At 33.9% G+C, this 17,553-nt stretch overlaps 1 protein-coding gene and 1 long non-coding RNA gene across 10 annotated transcripts in view; one reads left to right on the top strand and one right to left on the bottom strand.

Annotated features, from left to right (window-relative positions):
* Window positions 1-5,886: 5,886 nt before the first annotated feature.
* LOC130047478 (uncharacterized) lies at window positions 5,887-7,264 on the bottom strand. Its single transcript, XR_008796367.1, has 2 exons — window positions 6,994-7,264; window positions 5,887-6,307 (listed from the first exon to the last, which is right to left on the bottom strand). It is a non-coding gene; the product is annotated as an uncharacterized LOC130047478 (long non-coding RNA).
* A 744-nt stretch (window positions 7,265-8,008) lies between these two features.
* Window positions 8,009-17,553, top strand: part of LOC125683608 (cAMP-regulated phosphoprotein 21-like) — a 62,757-nt gene continuing 53,212 nt past the window's right edge. For 5 of the 9 annotated variants that reach the window (XM_048924943.2, XM_048924944.2, XM_056142737.1 and 2 more), the window contains exon 1: window positions 8,036-8,127. In XM_048924943.2, the coding sequence (XP_048780900.2) occupies window positions 8,071-8,127 (57 nt within the window). In that variant the 5' untranslated portion in view covers window positions 8,036-8,070. Of the gene's footprint in view, window positions 8,128-17,553 lie in introns of all 9 variants that reach the window. The other 4 variants (XM_048924952.2, XM_056142738.1, XM_048924946.2 and 1 more) reach the window with 3 other exon arrangements.

Consider the following 17,553-nt stretch of genomic DNA (forward strand, 5'->3'; position numbering starts at 1 on the left):
ATTCAACATATCCACAATTGAATTAATGATCTCTTAAATTGAATTGTCGCTCTCTTTAAAAGACTTGATGCGCGCATTAATTCCTTACACAAAGGAATTGTAAATAATTGAAGATATTTTCAATTGAATAAAACAGATCAAATTTTTTATACCGAGTTCTAAATTAATTATTGCAAGCAATATTTCTACGAAATTGATGCTCTCATCAATTGAATTGAAGAGAGCAATAATTGAATTAATGCGCCCATTAAATCAATTATAGTTCACATTAATTCAATTGATGCGCGCATTGATTCAATTGATGAGAACAATAACTGATTTAATGCGCGCACTAATTCAATTAAAGAGAGAAATAATTGAATTGATGATATCTTCAAATAATTGAGTTTGTGTTATTTGGCGCTCCATACATAGACGGATGATTGACTACAAATAAGTAACAAGAGACCCAGGGCTCAGCATTCTTGGGGTGGGGGATGGGGGTGTAGGTGCTGTGTTCTGTCCTCGGGCACCGGTTACGAAAATCTCCCAACCCAAGAGAGAAAATTCCATTTTCGGCAAAATAAAACAAAGTCCTGTAATTTGAACTCACTGATACGAACTTAGAAAACGCAATGCAAGACTCTCTGGGCGGAAAGGAGAGCACATTGTTGAGAGTTTCAGCTGCAACCGAATGTTCTCTGTCACATCGATTAAATAAAGACATTCAATACACATTGAACATTTTTCACTATAATCTACCTCGTGATTAAGTTTACATGCTTAAACAATAGTTTAGGTTGAATATGTATTATACAATACATCATAAATCTTTAAAAGTTGTTGATTCGGAACCAATCAACCCCCCCTCTCTCTCTCTCTCTCTCTCTCTCTCTCTCTCTCTCTCGCTCGAGGATTAAGAATATCAATTGTTAAATATATCCATATATCTCTGAATCTCCATTATTAAGCTGTTAAAATGTGTAGTAATAGTGAATGTATAACTTCTCTTTATAAAATAAAATTCACGATAGAGAAGGTATACATGTATATAGAGTACATATATCATAACCCTTAACTTCACATTAAACAGTTTATTTGCGTGTTTTAACTTATATCACTTACGTGATGACGTCACGGTAGGTAAACAGTCCTTGTGATTAACTTTTTTTAGTCCATAGGGCAAGCGAGAGTGAGAGCATAAAAATTGGCAGGTCAAATAAATTTTACTATACCTCATATGCTATCTGATGTACAATAATGATTCAAAATTTCGAGTTTCTACATTTTAATTGAATATTACAATTAGGATTGCAAGTTTAAGACGGACGTTCAAGCTTTCTTTCAACTTCTAAATTCACGTCTCCATCCATATACTATGATTGATATATTAGGAGTTGGTTGTACTCTGCGTTAAAAGCATGACTGTATCCCGCGAAGGAATGGTTGTATCCAAATGACGTTTGTCCATGGTGTTGCAGGAAACTGATGCAGGTCTACATGATTTGACTCGTGTTTACTTTCATGTATAAAGATTTATCATGCTTATATGTACCATGACAGTTCGTGATATGAATGATTTAATACTAAAATACATCACATAACAAATGTAGTACACTTTTCAATTTGCAATTGAAGGTCAATTTGAATGTTCATACTTCAGATTGGAATCGAAGTTACAAGTGAATATTGAAAAATGTAATGCAATGCTTTTTTAAAATAAAAACCACGATGAACAATAGGCCTATGTATGGCTTTTATTATAAACACAACATTGTATATATGACAGTGAGATTTATATTTACTTCACATGGATAAATTTATAGCTGAGATGCATTTTTCTTCTCGTTTGAAATAGGCTAGGACTGGTGTTCATTTCTTTGACGTGTTGGACTGTACTTCCGTGGGTCAGTTGATCAACATGACATAACTAAATAACCATGATAATGCAAACTTTGATAGGTTATGAAAGTTTGACAATTTAATCGCATATTTTGATTAATGTCTTATGTATTGAAAAATCCAGACTCGTTTTCCCTGAAATTCAAACAATATTTTACAACACTTATTGAATTATAACAAAATTAACAATGAAAGTAAAGTGTAGAAATTAATTTACAATCCAGTCATCAAAAACGAAAACAAGACCTAGGAATATCCACTGCCTTACATTTACAGTCTGGTTATAGCCACTCCTTCGGGGGGGGGGGGGGGGGGGGGGGGTGGGTGTCATAGAATTATAAGATCATTGATGTATGGAGCGCCAAATTAACATAAACTCAAATAATTGAAGATATCTTCAATTATTTGAAGATATCATCAATTCATTTGATGCACGCAACAATTGAATTAAAGATCTCTTCAAATAATTAATGATATCTTCAATTCTGAATTATTGTGCGCATTAATTGAATTGATGATAGCATTAATTCTTCAACTGAATTGATGCGCGCTTCAATTGAATTAATGATCTCTTCAAATGAATTAATGATATCAACAATTGAATAGATGCGCGCTACAATTCAATTGAAGGGAGCAATAATTGATATAATGCGCGCATTAAATCAATTGACGAGAGCAATAATTGAATTGATGCGCGCATTAATTCATTTGACGAGAGCAATAATGGATTTAATGCGCACATTAATTCAATCATTGCTCTCTGCAATTGAATCAATGATATCTTTAATTCATTTGAAGAGAGCAATAATTCTTTTAGAGAGAGCAACTATATAATTAAAGATATCTTCAATTCAACATATCCACAATTGAATTAATGATATCTTTAATTGAATTGTTGCTCTCTTTAAAAGAATTGATGCGCGCATTAATTCCTTATACAAAAGCATTGTAAATGATTTAAAGATATCTTCAATTCAATTAAAGAGATCATCAAATTATTTAAACCGAGCTCTAGATTAATTATTGCGAGCAATATTTCTACTAAATTGATGTTCTCATCAAATGAATTGAAGAGAGCAATAACTGAATTAATGCGCGCATCAAATCTATTATTGCTCTCGTTAATTGAATTAATGCGCGCATCAATTGAATTAAAGAGAGCAAAAATTGAATTAATGCGCGCATTAAATCAATTATTGCTCTCATTAATTCAATTGATGAGAGCAATAATTGAATTGAAGCGCGCATTAATTAATTTGATGAGAGCAATAATTTATTTAATGCGCGCATTAATTCAATTAAAGAGAGCAATAATTGAATTGATGATATCTTCAAATAATTGAAGATATCTTCAAATAATTGAAGATATCTTCAATTATTTCGTTTATGTTAATTTGGCGCTCCATATTGATGACTGTATCACTATGGACGCAGGTGCTTGGGTCATAATATATGAATTCACATCTAACCTTATACATATGTAAGTTGATTAAGCACCTGTGACAAATATTCGCAATTGGAATTTAATTCCCTGACTCAGTTAGTGGAGATAACTCAGATAATCATATTTTACGCATCAACTGGAAGTTATAAAATTGCACCGTATCATAGAATATTGTGAACTTGCACCTTACTACTTCCGATATCCGAGAAAATGGACAAAATAATAATTTGATAAACAATAAATCTCCAACCTTCGTTTGGTAGACTTAATTATATATGTAGTCTTAAGCTGGTGAAATGATAAAATTGTGAATAGGGTAATTGGCATTCTGTAACAGCTGTAAAATCATCGAAAGAGAGCGCCACCCAAGGGACTTGAACTCATGATATAAATATTTGCAGCCAAAAATAGATATATACATAATTAAATAGATAGAATTAGCATTGAAAAGAAACCACAATTTACATGTTGCCTGATACCGAACACAAACGAGAATATATGTAAAAATAATGATAAAAAAAAAAAAATAAACAAATTGAAAAAAAGTGGCGAAACATTTCGGTATATATCAAACTCTCAGTCAATCAGTTCAAAAGTAGACGATTCTTTTTTGGACTATATCACGTGTGCTCCACCTCTAGATATTCTGTTGACAACTCTGAAGTCTGTGATAAATTGGTCACTGGGAATTCATTCACTAGTAGCCTTACTGGCTGTACATAGAAGAGCTTAAAAACAAGACCTGGGAAATCTTTTAACGTTATCTACGATTTTGAGAGTTACTTTTGTGGATGTCGGGGAAACTAACGCACGTCTGGTCATAGACACCGTCCACACAAAAAGCCAGATATAAACGATGTCTCCGGGGCTACATCATATTCACTTTCCTTACTTTATAATCCTCTGAGTTTCCTCATATTCACCTAAACTTTATTCCGTTCCATCGAACGTTTTGAACAGGTTGTTTGAAGAAACCATCTGAAGCTAGCCCATACCTTAAAGACTTTTGAACTGGATTGTGTGATTATGGTTATTCCTCAACACATGCGGCATAAGCAACATATTTTTCATCATTTAAAAGGTTCAGTCTTGTATTCCACCATATTTCAAGTTCAAGTCTACAACCTGGATTTCCTAAAGATATGCTTAGAACTACCATTGCATCCAAACTTTTGATTGCAAACAAACTTTACAACACAAAGAATTAGACCATCTTACACCAAATCCTCCTACATGTTCTTCTTATAGTCCAGCTGGACATGCCATTACTGACCTGGTGTCGATATAGTTGAAAACAACGATCCGAAGTCACTTATTTCAATAGGTTCGAAATTCAGTGAACTCCTATCTTTCCATTGGCAACAGAACTTCATCTCTACCATAGATTCTGTCGTGAATGATGCCAGTCAATGGACTAAATGTGAGGAAGAACTCGACGCCTTGTCAGAATAGATCAAAGGATAAGAGAAATATTAAAATCTCATATTTTATACATTAGGAATATATGCACTGGTACCAGCTGACAACGCCTGTGACAACGTTATCGTTGAGAGGCTCGAGCTCATACACAACTTGGCTTTAATTCCATAATTGGTAATCAAAATTTAACTGCAGCTAACCCCCCCCCCCCCCCCCCGTCCCCGTCCCCAATCGAAGAGGGCTATATTATTGCAGCTAATCCAAACTACACTTCAAGTTCCCCGCACCCCAAAGACAAAATCCTTCGATATAATGTTTCAGTTTTCAATACATTTGATATTCCAGTGAATGGAACGAATGAACATGAGCTATATCGTACATATACTAATTAGATTCCAATCCTTCACAAAAACCACTACAAACAAATCTACACACTACAGAATCCACATCTTCGCAAGCCAAGTGTTTTCGGTCCGCTTCGCTCCCCACAAACACATGTAGACCATGTTCGATTCCCAACCACTTAACATTTGTGATATCTGTATGGAATTATTAAAACTGAGCATGGTTTGACGTATAATAATCTCTTTAGGCATGATGGTTTACATTTCACAAAGCTGTTCAATGACAGTAAAATGTTGAGGTGTTCATGTTTTCAATACTTAATCATCTGTCCACATGCACTTGTGCCTTTCATATGTATGCTTCTGCTGGAACCAGTTTTGATTGTTAAAGCGGGATTTATTATCTTTTGAAAAAGTTCCCTATCAATTTAATTCTAATAATCTTGAGTGCATATGTCGTATAAGATATCGAGGCCAACCCACTTACAAAGATAATTACTTACGGTAAAAGTGTTTGTTGGAATGTAGTAAATATCAGCATTTTTGTATTTTAAAACCTTTCGTTTCTTGTAATTACATTGAATTCAACCTTAGAGTGAATATACTGATGAAAGAAAATAAAAAGGATATTTTCTCAGAAATTCGCAATATCACTCCTGTAGCTGAAATATGAACCTAAATGAAAAGCAGTTTTGTCCATGGTGTTTTTTTTCTTCTTCAATATTTGCTGCTCAGATGAGAGGTTACTCTTCAAAACAATTTTTTCACTAGTTGTTATCAGTTCAATACAAACGCAATAACATTGAAATATATTTAATAACAAGTAAAAATTAAGAACACTTCTGGTTCAATGAAATGACAAATCAACATGTGTAAAATGCAATGTAAAAGATCAGTAGTATCTCTGTAAAACAAAGCATAATACCGTAAAAATAATCGTTTCATATTGTACATATAAACGAATATATAAAACGGCTGCCATGGTATATGTATGCACCTCGTGTATTCAGAAAACAATGTATTTTTTTTTTTACTTCATGTTTCTTTTATAATTTGCAAAAGCCTGTGTTGCACTGGTCACAAACGAAGACAATTTCTCTGATTGATGTTTCCTTTTTACATGCCTACGCAATTCAAAATTGGTCTTGAATTCCTCACCACAAATTTCGCACATTCGAAGTGTACCCATCTCATGGAATGAAGTTCTAGGGCTTGATACCTGAAACAAAGGAGAAAATCTATATAACAGAGTTTGGAATTAGGGAATATGTAAGCGGGTTAATTGAATTCAGGAAACGTCGAATTTAGATTGTTACAGAGGATTATAAAATGATGATAATTTCTCACGTGTTTTATAGGTCAAAGTGGCCTTTATATATCCTGGATACGAACAGTCAACGTTACATCTGTCGTAAGCAAAGATTGATGATTCATGTATAGATCTGCTATACTGGTTCAATTCCAAGGAGATAGCGAATGGATATTTTTACAGTAGCAATTGTTGTCGTTGGGAACTTAAACGACGATGTAATTTGATAACAGTAAAAAAAAAAAAAAAAAAAAAATTGAAATACACCATGGTCATGTTGGAAATGTCTGAGAATCTAATAAGCTACATTAATCAAACTAAAATATGATAAAGTGAAGTCGAGATTCGAAAATATAAAGGATTTTGAAAATAAAGATAAAAAGAGGGTCCAATCCTGAACCCAAATTGAGGTCCAATCCAGCACGTTTATCGTGGAAACGACCAAAGTCCAATCCTGCACATTAGCAAATGTTCAAGTCAAGATATATATCTAACCAAGGCAATTTCTTAATGATGTCTCCCTGGCCAGGCAGTGTTTTAAATTCATAAATTCGTCGTCTAATAAGTCGGTAAAATGAAGAGTTTTAAGAGCCTACCTTTGTTTGGAAATGCAGTCTGCCATCTTGTTTTGTCCAATCCTGCACACGATCATGACAGTGAATATGTCTTACATTAATTTGAGGGAGGAACTTCAGGCATATTGTTGTGCCAAAACAAATGCAAGAAATGGTATAAATCAAATGTGAAATCTCAAAAACTCCAGAGAAAATTGAGTTTTAAAATCACAAAACTTTACCCAGGAACTCCTACTTTCATTAGTGGTGCATATGTTTCGCGAATGACCACGGTACCACCCGTATATTCATCACATACTTCGCCAAATGGCAGATAAGTTCCTCTCAGAGGAATGTCATTATATACATTTCATGTAACAACTCTGCACGCACTAGGTGCGTTACTTGAATGCATACCAAATATTATATCCAAGATAAAAGTATTTGTAGAATTGAAGTCCAGGTTAATTTTTTTTTATGACAGATTTACATACGACCAAAATTCAATGTATTTGATTCATCTGCACAAAAAATGTGAAGTTTAATCAACTGATATTTAACGATATTTATAAATGATTGTATGATTCGATGATTTTGAAATCACATGGTCAAAGGTCAAACTGGACATGGGAAAATCAGAAATGTTTGTCGCTGTGTTTTATGCCCTTTCTACTCATATTGAAATATTATCAGTTATAGTTCAAGTGAAACTTTGTTGTTGTTGTTTTTTTTTTTGTGTATGCTAACGACACACACATATTTTAAATAAAAATGATAGTTCAATGAAAGAACCGAAACAGTACAACGCATTCCAGAAATATTACTTACCGGATGATATTTCACTGGCAGTAATTATAAAACATATTGTTTCATTATTTCCATACATACTAATTTCTCGTTTATATCAAATTTTAATTATCATAATGGCGCAGATTGACAGACTGCTACCATTACCATGTATTAATGATATCATTTTAAAAATATGAGCGTCTCCTAATCATGCAGTGCATCTTTAGGAACGGTCAATGCATTGATCCACCCCCTCAGCGGAAGTGCAGTGACTTCCCATGACGTCACATAAAAAAATCAATGTGAAGGGCTGCCATTTTCTTTCATTCCATGATATCCGAAAAGCCGATTTCAAGAAGAAACAAGCGTATATTACAGGAATTGCAGGTAAAAGGACCAGGTATACCATGGCTGGTATTATAATTATTGACATCAAGTCTAGTGGCCACACGTGTGGCGTGTGAAATTATTGATCGGCAAATATTCATATGAATGTTTTCGTCTGAAAGCATCCACGAAAGTTCCGCGAAAACAAAGACGCGTAGGCGTAAATGCTCACGCTCGTTACTAGCAGTTTGGTACAATCGTTATTTTGCCCTTGGTGAGGTCAAACATTATATTTTCATGAAATCGATATTGATGAGGCCCATGGAAGTTGATTTTCAGTAGCACCCCCCTCCTCGCCCATCCGCTCAGTATGCTACATCCATTGGTTTCATGAATAGAAAAATGAAAGAATACTTAGCCAGTTATTAGTATGTGTAAAATTTTAATGATTATAATGGTCATAAACCCCTCAGAATCTACAGATATTCCCAAGGGAGAATTCAGGCCCACCCACGTTATTTCTTGAACTTGCTACAAGATGTCAAGCAAATCACATAGCCCGAATTAGCATTCTGATATAACCTGTATGTAATACCTTGATTAAAGAAAAAAAACAACAACAAAAAACAAAAAAAACCCCCACATTTAATTTTTACTCAAATTCGATTTTATGGATATTTAAAGAGCAACAGTACCAAAAACATGATGATGCCATTATTATAAACAAGTCATGAATGTAGTTTTTTGCTAATTTATACAGCTCATGCAGAAGCCATGGAAGGTGGCACCCTATTTTAGTGTTTTTCTTTGGCACCGTAAAAGTAAAGTAATTCCTAAAAGTTTTGATGAATATCATTCATCTGATTAAATTACAACTGAAATTTAGTTATTTTATCTTGCAAACCAGCTACAATATGATGTATCTGAGACACTTAATTTAAAGAGTCAGAAACTTGTCAGGCAGAGCATCTGCCATTAAGGGGGATTAATACACTAATCAGCAGTATGGATTGACTAAACCCAAGTCTGATTCCCATTCTTACCATAATTAAAGAAACTGTATAACCTAAAGGTATGGTATTGGTACTTTACTTGTTTTCAAGAAAAAATATTTCAAAACTTGATTTCTTGGAATGAAATTTTAAAGACGGGGTTGAATTAAATTAAAGATTTCCACAACATTTAAACACAAAGCAGCTAGATTACCAGACAACACTTGAACCTATCCACTGACCATTGATGCATGTTGGGTATTTAAGTAATGAACCTGATGTAATTGTATGATTCTAAAATTAGGGACAGATCACTCTAATGGGAGAGATGGTGATTCTGATTCATGACAAACTTGCTCTAGACCACAGGTCTATGTCAAAACAAGATGACATAGACCTTATTGTATTGGCATAGACCACAAGTCCAGAGCATTGAAAAAAAAGATAACACAGATTTAATTAAAACATTGTTATTTACTTCTAATGTACCTAGAAAGCATATTTTCTTTCCATTTCCATAACAATGTCCTCCTTTCCTCATAACGTTTATCAGATGATGACTGACCAGGTTCCTTTGTGATAACTCTATTGCTTTAAACCTTGAAAATCGGCATAGACAATTTGTTCTATCTCAATTACAATTGGCATAGCTTGTGTCATTTGACATAGACTCGGTCGCTGGTCATTTTCGAACACTGACATATTCTGGTCTTATTTTATAAAAAAAAAATCACAGTTCTGGATGTATGAATATCAGCATATTTTCTGCTATGACATGTGGTATTATTTTAGATAGTGCAACTGACCTAAAATACTATTATCAGCTGAGCTAACCTAAAATATTATCACCAGCAGAGCTAACCTGAAATACTATCATCAACAGAGGGACATGTGAATTACTGAGGAGTAGAAAAGGCTGAGTGTATTGCTGAGTATAACAAGAAGTTTTGGTAGCTTATTAGCTAGAAAATACACACCAGAATCATAGTAGAATATGACGGTTGTATAACTGGTCCAGCCCAATATTTTAAGCTTCCAGTTTCCTGGAACTCCCTGCAGTTCTTCATGCTTCAGTTTGCTATTTTACATAATAGAAATCAAAATGATCTGGAGATAAGGGCTAACTGTACATTACTGATACAAGTCCCTTATCATATAAATTTCTTGCAAAAGAAGCAAACACAAAATGCAGACCTTTGTTTCTTACAAGATTTAAGCTGTTCTTCTCCAATCGTAGACAGGAATAAATTGTTAGCAATTTTTGTTGAAACTTTGTAACCTTTCAAATTTACTCGACCTTTTGATCGATCTATACATTTGTTTTCAATGGTTATTTTTTGCGTCACTTTGTAACATGTAGGAAACTTTTCCTGGTTAGGTAAAAGTTTTATTTCTTTAGGTGGCATCGCGTCAAGTTTGTCTACCTGACGTAATGTCGTATATCATTGTGTTTCATTGGTTAATGCTGTGCACGTTGACGAATATTAATTAATGATAAGGCTACAACTTATTATATTTCTTGTCATTCAGAATATCTCTGGTGTCTAGTGTGTTCTGGAGCTCAGATTTCATATTCATTACTAGAAAAAATTGAAAACACTACATTTATTTCAAAATTTTATGCTTTCGTTGGGATGGACATTTTTTGAAATCGAAATCATGCATCTTAAAGCAAATTTATTGCGTAATTTATGCAGGATGCATGCCTAAATGAATTACTGCCTCCATCATGAAAACTGGTTAGTTCTAATAAAATTACATATCTGTATGTCATGTGATATAATCAAATGCTAGTTACACGTACTACCAATAATGTTGAAATTCTTTTGAGGAATGTGTATGGTTGGACTGAAATGCAAGCTTGACCATATCTGAATCGGAAGCAGCAACTGTACATAATGTTGTTTTTTTATGTTAAAACTTTAAATCTACTATCCATAGTATGGGGAATTTTGGTTGGATTCTCTGCTTTATGTCCTATTCAGTGTAACTCCGGAACATTGGAAGCACACAACCCAGTTATACTTCTGTGAATAAAAACTATTGTATAAGCGTGTGGCATTCTTCTTCTGCACCGTCACCTGCCTTACTGTGAATTCCAATCCTATTTCTACTTCCCAATTTTCATTTAGTTTTTTACACTCTGCAATCCAGCACTGTCGAATTTGACACCTTTGAAATCTGTTTCACTGAAATAAGGCCCTATACTCATTGAAAATTCTTTTTTTCCAAGTTCTTCACACCATGCAATCCCACTGCATGTAGGATTAGACAGGTTTAACTGCATTGGTTTCTGTAGGTTGAGGTTGTCAATGGTTTTGTCTTCATCATTACTTACTCAAGTCATATCGTCAGTACACCACAAATGCTGAAGCCACTTAATGTCATCATTGCACATACCGTATAAGCAGAATTTTTAGCGTGGATTTAATTTTGGCATTATTAGCAAAAGTGATCAGATTGTAAATACTTGATTATTCCATATTGGAGGTAATAGTTATCTTTCCTGGAATTATAAAGTCACTAAAATTAGCTCTCACTAAATATATATATTCATTTTTTTTTAATGAAAAAAGTGTTAAATTTGTGTCTCGTTAAAAATTTCACTTATACTGAATGGTATGTAAAAATTGTGATATGTATAATTATGTTTTTACATCCTACGGTACATAAGCCGTCGTTCATTTTGTCTGTAGGCTCTTTGGGGTGATTTAAAATGACCTATGGCTGATATAGGATGCATTTATTTTTGGAAAATTTCATTTTATACCCTTTAATTGTTGTATTGGTGTACCACAGTTTTTAAATTGATATAAACAGTAGAATCTGACAGCGGGTTACCCATATTGATTGGTCAGAGTCAGATTGAATTTGAAAGTGCAAAACATTTTTATTGACAACTCTGTTAAATCTAGAAAATGTACACCCATTGTATGTTTTCTTATGAGATTTTCATTGATTTCAAAATTAGAAATAAAAGTTATCATTTGAACAATGTCAATCTCGGTTTTGTGTTCTGTATATATGGTGTAAATTTAACAATTTGTTTTTTCAATGTATAACAAAAGGATTATGAACAGTTTTGAATGATTTGAATCATAATAAATGTTTATTCTTAAATAATGATGAAAGTAAAGTAGATCAAATTCACTAGACTGGTAGACCATTCTGCACTTGAGACTCGTTGAAGACTCCAGAGTTGTCTGTTCTTGGTGAAAAGAAGAAAAATCTAATATCCTAAAAATATATGTGGTAAATGATTAATTTTATTTCATAAAAGAGAAAGTGTATGCAATTTTTTACCAAGAGATTTGTATGAAAATGTAAAATTCTAGGTGAAATAGATCTAGCAGTAATCAAAATTCAAATATATACTTACAAACTTTTGATTTCTTGAACATCAGGCTAAAGATAGATTGAGAATTTCAAAATTGATACGGTTGGTTATTACTTTTTGGTCACTCAGTGGAAACTTGCATCTTTACTGAACTTTCTGCTATCTTGCACTGATTTGTTTGTTTGTTTTGTTTTCCGTTCCATCAAGAATTTTTCACTTGTATTGAGATATCACCAGCTGTAGGTGAAGTACCACAAATTTAGACCTATGCTTAGCGCTCAGGGCCTTAGCAGTGAGTGTTTGTCTGCCACAACACGGGATCTCCGGTTTTTGAGGTCATATCCGAAAGATTTGTGATTCTCGCCTCTAAATGCCTATTGTTTGGCGAAGGAGCAATCACAATCACTACTTATGTTAACGTCATAGGTTTGACGCGGCCTTGACACAATTGGGACTTATACTCATGACCTCTCAGTTACAAAGCAAACGCTCTACCACTGAGCTACGGTGACCAGTTGCACTGATTCTAAAGAAAGGATGACTTATGAACTAGAGTAACAAACTTGTTGATTTTAGTAATGTTGATCAGGTGTGGTTTTGTTTGTAAGTTCTACATGTTTTCTTTAGTCAATCACTTTTGACTAGATCTTAATAGTTGTATACAAAGATGGTCAACATATTTTTTTTCGTAGGCTCTAGTAGCCAGTTTTCGACGTTTTATGTTAATATTCAATCATATGATAAAACATTTTGTTGGTCAATACGATGCAGTAGCTATCCTCAAAGTACAATATTCACCTAACCCTCCAAGCTTAGTGAATATTATACCTCTCTGGTAACTAATGCATGTTATTATACTGAATGTTTTTACTATATAAATGTTAGGTGAAGAAATATGCTATTTATTCTGGATAACGCTAGTCGTGAAATATTTTCTGAACTATCTGCCCTAGGGAAATAGTCTCGAAACTATTTACCGGATGCTATATTTCCCTGTGTTTTCTTTTTTTCCGGAATATCTCTAGTGTCATCAAATCTGTGATGTCAAAGTCCGATAACTCTAATTAGATTACCAAACGACAATGGATATGGGGAAACTTCACTTTGGTATGTCTGACACAAGTAAAGTCTACTTTGGTATAATAAAACACTTATTTACTGACTATTTGGACAATAGCAAGTTTATTGTCCCCCTAGAAGCAACCATTTCCCTTGGCTTTGCCTTGGGGAAATAATTGCTGTCTTGTGGGACAATAAACTTGCTATTTTCCTCATAGCCAGTAAATAAGTGTATAATATTGACCTCAAAATCTCAATAATTGTATAGTGTCTGGTCTGCTTTTAGAAATACATTGTTTTTATTTCTGAATTATATTGATACTGAAACTTGAGAAACTTCATTTGAAAAAACAATTCAAAGCGTTTAAAAAGATGATAGAATGCTAAAACATTTGAAGCATTCAGTATTCTAGGAGTGATGTAGATAGCGATGTTTAGATTGCTTCGACCTGCATATTTTATTGTGTACCTAGTAATTAAACATGGTCAAGAAGTAGTCAGTCCATTAAATCATCTGTTAATGTACAGAACCATTTATACCTACATACATAATGTTAATGTTCAGGCCCTCAGCTTAGAAGCATATATCTCTACATATTCAGACCATGATAAAGACTGCACTATTAACCCTGTCTAAAGCTGTATTGTACTGATTTATAGTCGTATGCCCTCCAGACAAATTCTGGTCATTTTTCCTGCATATTATTTCAAAGAAAATGGCCATTTGCAACACAAATATAATACTCTTGAATAACAATTATGGCGAGAGTAAATACACTATGCTCGGTAATGCATGTTTTGCGCATTTCAAGCCATATTGAACCGATAAAACATTGCACATTGTGAATTTTCAATGGATTTTTTCTTCTTTAATAGTGACTTGTTTAGCAATAAAGATTATTATACTGGGACTGCAGCAAAGCTAGAATAAATAACCAACTAAACATTGAAATATGGAACTGGTTTTGTTTTCAAATTGACCAATCAAGTAATCAAGAAGCCAAATGGAAATTCTGGGAAATGTTATGCAGTTTCTTCTGAATCAGATTGCATACTTCAGTGAGTCACAAACATTTCACATGCATACTCCTTCACCTCCATAGAAAATAATCAAATAGGTGAAATATAGATTTTGTTAAAATATCAGGTTAAATTTACTATATGAATTTTCAGTTGCAAAACACCAAGATTTAGAATTTGTTTATAAGTCCCATATATCTTCAGTCTGTAATACTCTTGGTGTTTTCTCTTGAAAAAATCTGTCTCTTAGATCTATATTTTTGTTAGACTTTATTTTATGATTCCTTGTGTATTTGTCTGTAACATTCAGCTTGATCATATTAACTTTTGAACTGTACAACACAAAAACTTCATACCTGATGAACTGATAAAGAGAAAGTCGTTTATCAACGTCAAATTAAAAGTTACTGCATCTGATTTTGGCCTTCTTTCATCTGAAATATGGTCTTTTGGGGTGGGGGGGGGGGCAATATTTAATGGACATATCTGTATGATATCTTGTATTTTGTACTTACAGTAACAACTGATTGTTAAGACAAGAATTCAGTAATTGTCATAACTGCAATATTTTCTTGTTCTGATTATTCGTTGAGCAAAGATTTTGATCCTAGTGGGACACGTTTTTCAAGTAGCCCAAATATATTCAGGTCATTTTACAAGAGAGGACCTCGAAAGTGAAACTTATTATTAAATCAGCAATTCCTTACAGTTTGGATGTGGAGAAATGTAATGTGGGAAAGGAAGGACTAGTGATGGTGTTGTGAACATGTCCATGTAAACAGCTTGAGAGGAGGGGTCCTGGGAGATATTGTTGAATGTGTTTGTGCTAATTCTGTCAGAATGTGGCTCCATTTGACAGTAACTCGAGTATTGGATAATTTTGTTACCACCGGTTAAACGTCCCCCAGGAAATGCTCCAAAAATTTCCAACAAGACATATTCACACTTCCAACTTGGACATCCTCTGTGCCAAGTGTTAAGTCTATAATATATTGATGCATATTGAAGAGATGCACTTGCAGAACATTGTATTATGATTTATTTCACTAGAGGAAGCAGCACTGACTTTCACCTGCAGCACCGACTTGCTCTTTAAACGAAAAAATATGAAGAAGTTGGGTTACATGCATGCAAAGAAAATTGGTTCATAATGTTTTGGCAGCAAATCAATGGTGATATTTTAGTGGAATGAAGATTTTGAGAATGAGGGGTAAAAAAACTGAGAGCAGATTTGATTGAGTTGTACATCTCTGCTGCTGTTTGACATGACCGTATAACATTAGCTTCCATTAATTGATTGTCTCAGAAATCGCATGATCAGTGTGTCAATTTGAATTTTCATTCCTGATTATATTTTTTATATACACACCAAATTTTTTTAAAGCTACATGCATACTACATCAATATTTTAATGCTGACCTATTTAAAAAAGAAAACTGATGTCCATGATGGGGGGGGGGGGGGGGGGGGGGGGGGGTCATTGTTTTATCCTTGTCCATCCATCCATTTCTTTGTTGAACCTTAATGGGTTACATGGTTCGTCTAGGTAATTCCTCTTACAGATTTAAAGCTAGAACTCCCCATTAAGGAGGAATACTACATTGTCATAATGGCTGACTTTTGAAACTTGCATGAAAATATAAATATAAACAATACATGTATTTTATCGCCTAGCTCGTTGAGCTCAGTCAGTGTACATGTTGACTGCCAATCTGTAGATTGTTGGGTTCGAGTCTAGCAGGGATTTTTCTCTCCAGATTACTTTTTACTAAAACTGCTTTTTAAAAAAAAAAAACTACGGTAAATTTGAAACATTTCAATTTCAAACTATTATTACACGTACTCTCCACTTTCCATTCACAATAGATATTTCTTGGGTGTGTTATTCTTCCTTAAGTTCCTTTGGATTTTCACCATGCAGTGACTATCACTTTGGATTTTCACCATGCAGTGACTATCACAGTAATGGGTGAACCATGATAGGTTCATTTTCAATCAGACTCATTTTTGGTACAGACACTAAGCTATGGCTGTGTGTATTGAGTGGATTTTGGTTTCTCATTAGATTTGTCCTGACTGACTGTATACAGGGTAAGTGGTAAGTTTTTCTGGCTAACCTCTCCCTCCAGTTCCAAGTTAGAAGTTTTGACCTACTGTATGGGGGGGGGGGGGGGGGGGGGGGGGGGTAGTAGGTGGTTTGTATGACTAAAACTCCTAGCTTCTACATTCGTCGAACTAATTCTTTATATTTTGCAGTTTTTATTAAAGTAGTAAGTAAATACATCAAGATTGTGTATATGTGAAATTTTTAGCAAATTTTGCTTTTCTTTATATCTTCTACATTATGGATTGAGGGAACACCAGAATGACTACTTCACATAGACATTCACTGTTCACTTAATTCCAATTTTTTCTGCACTTTAATCCAACCATCAGTGGAAATATCTTTGTGTAGTTTCTTGTCTGCTTTTTTTTCAAAAAAATAGAAGGTAGGATAAAGTTATACCCCTTTATTGAAATTATAAGAATTCATCATGGATGGAAACCAGATGTCTATTTCAAATTAAGTAACAGTTTTAACATAAATGTCACAAAGTAAAGAAAATTCCAAATTTCCCCGCTTTTAGCCAAAAATTCACAAATATGAAGCATGTTCAGAAAATATAGAGCACACATTTGCCTACCTCTCAAACTGACTTACAGTTAGTCTTTGTAGTTTGTACACCCACATCAGCTACAGGTGTGGTATTAATAATGATACAATTGTGTGCTCTGTTTTTTCAAGAACAAACTGGATGTAAAATTTCAAAAAATATATATGCCATTTTCTTCTGAAATCCTAAATTTGCTAAAATATGGTTTTGTTCACTTAATTTATAATCATTGTGTATTTTTACGAAGGCATCTTTTTAAAAATAAGTTTTCACTAGGTTTTATAATTTAAAAGTTATTTTTAAATTTAAGTGAAAATTGGAGCCACATGCCCCCTAGTTCATGTCATATCTTGTCTTTTGTTGATGTTGACATTTCGGGGGGGGGGGGGGGGGGGGGGGGGGGGGGGGTGTTACCTGATACAGT

The sequence above is a fragment of the Ostrea edulis genome, chromosome 6 (assembly GCF_947568905.1).
Source record: "Ostrea edulis chromosome 6, xbOstEdul1.1, whole genome shotgun sequence".
In the NCBI taxonomy this organism is placed as follows: Eukaryota; Metazoa; Mollusca; class Bivalvia; order Ostreida; family Ostreidae; genus Ostrea; species Ostrea edulis.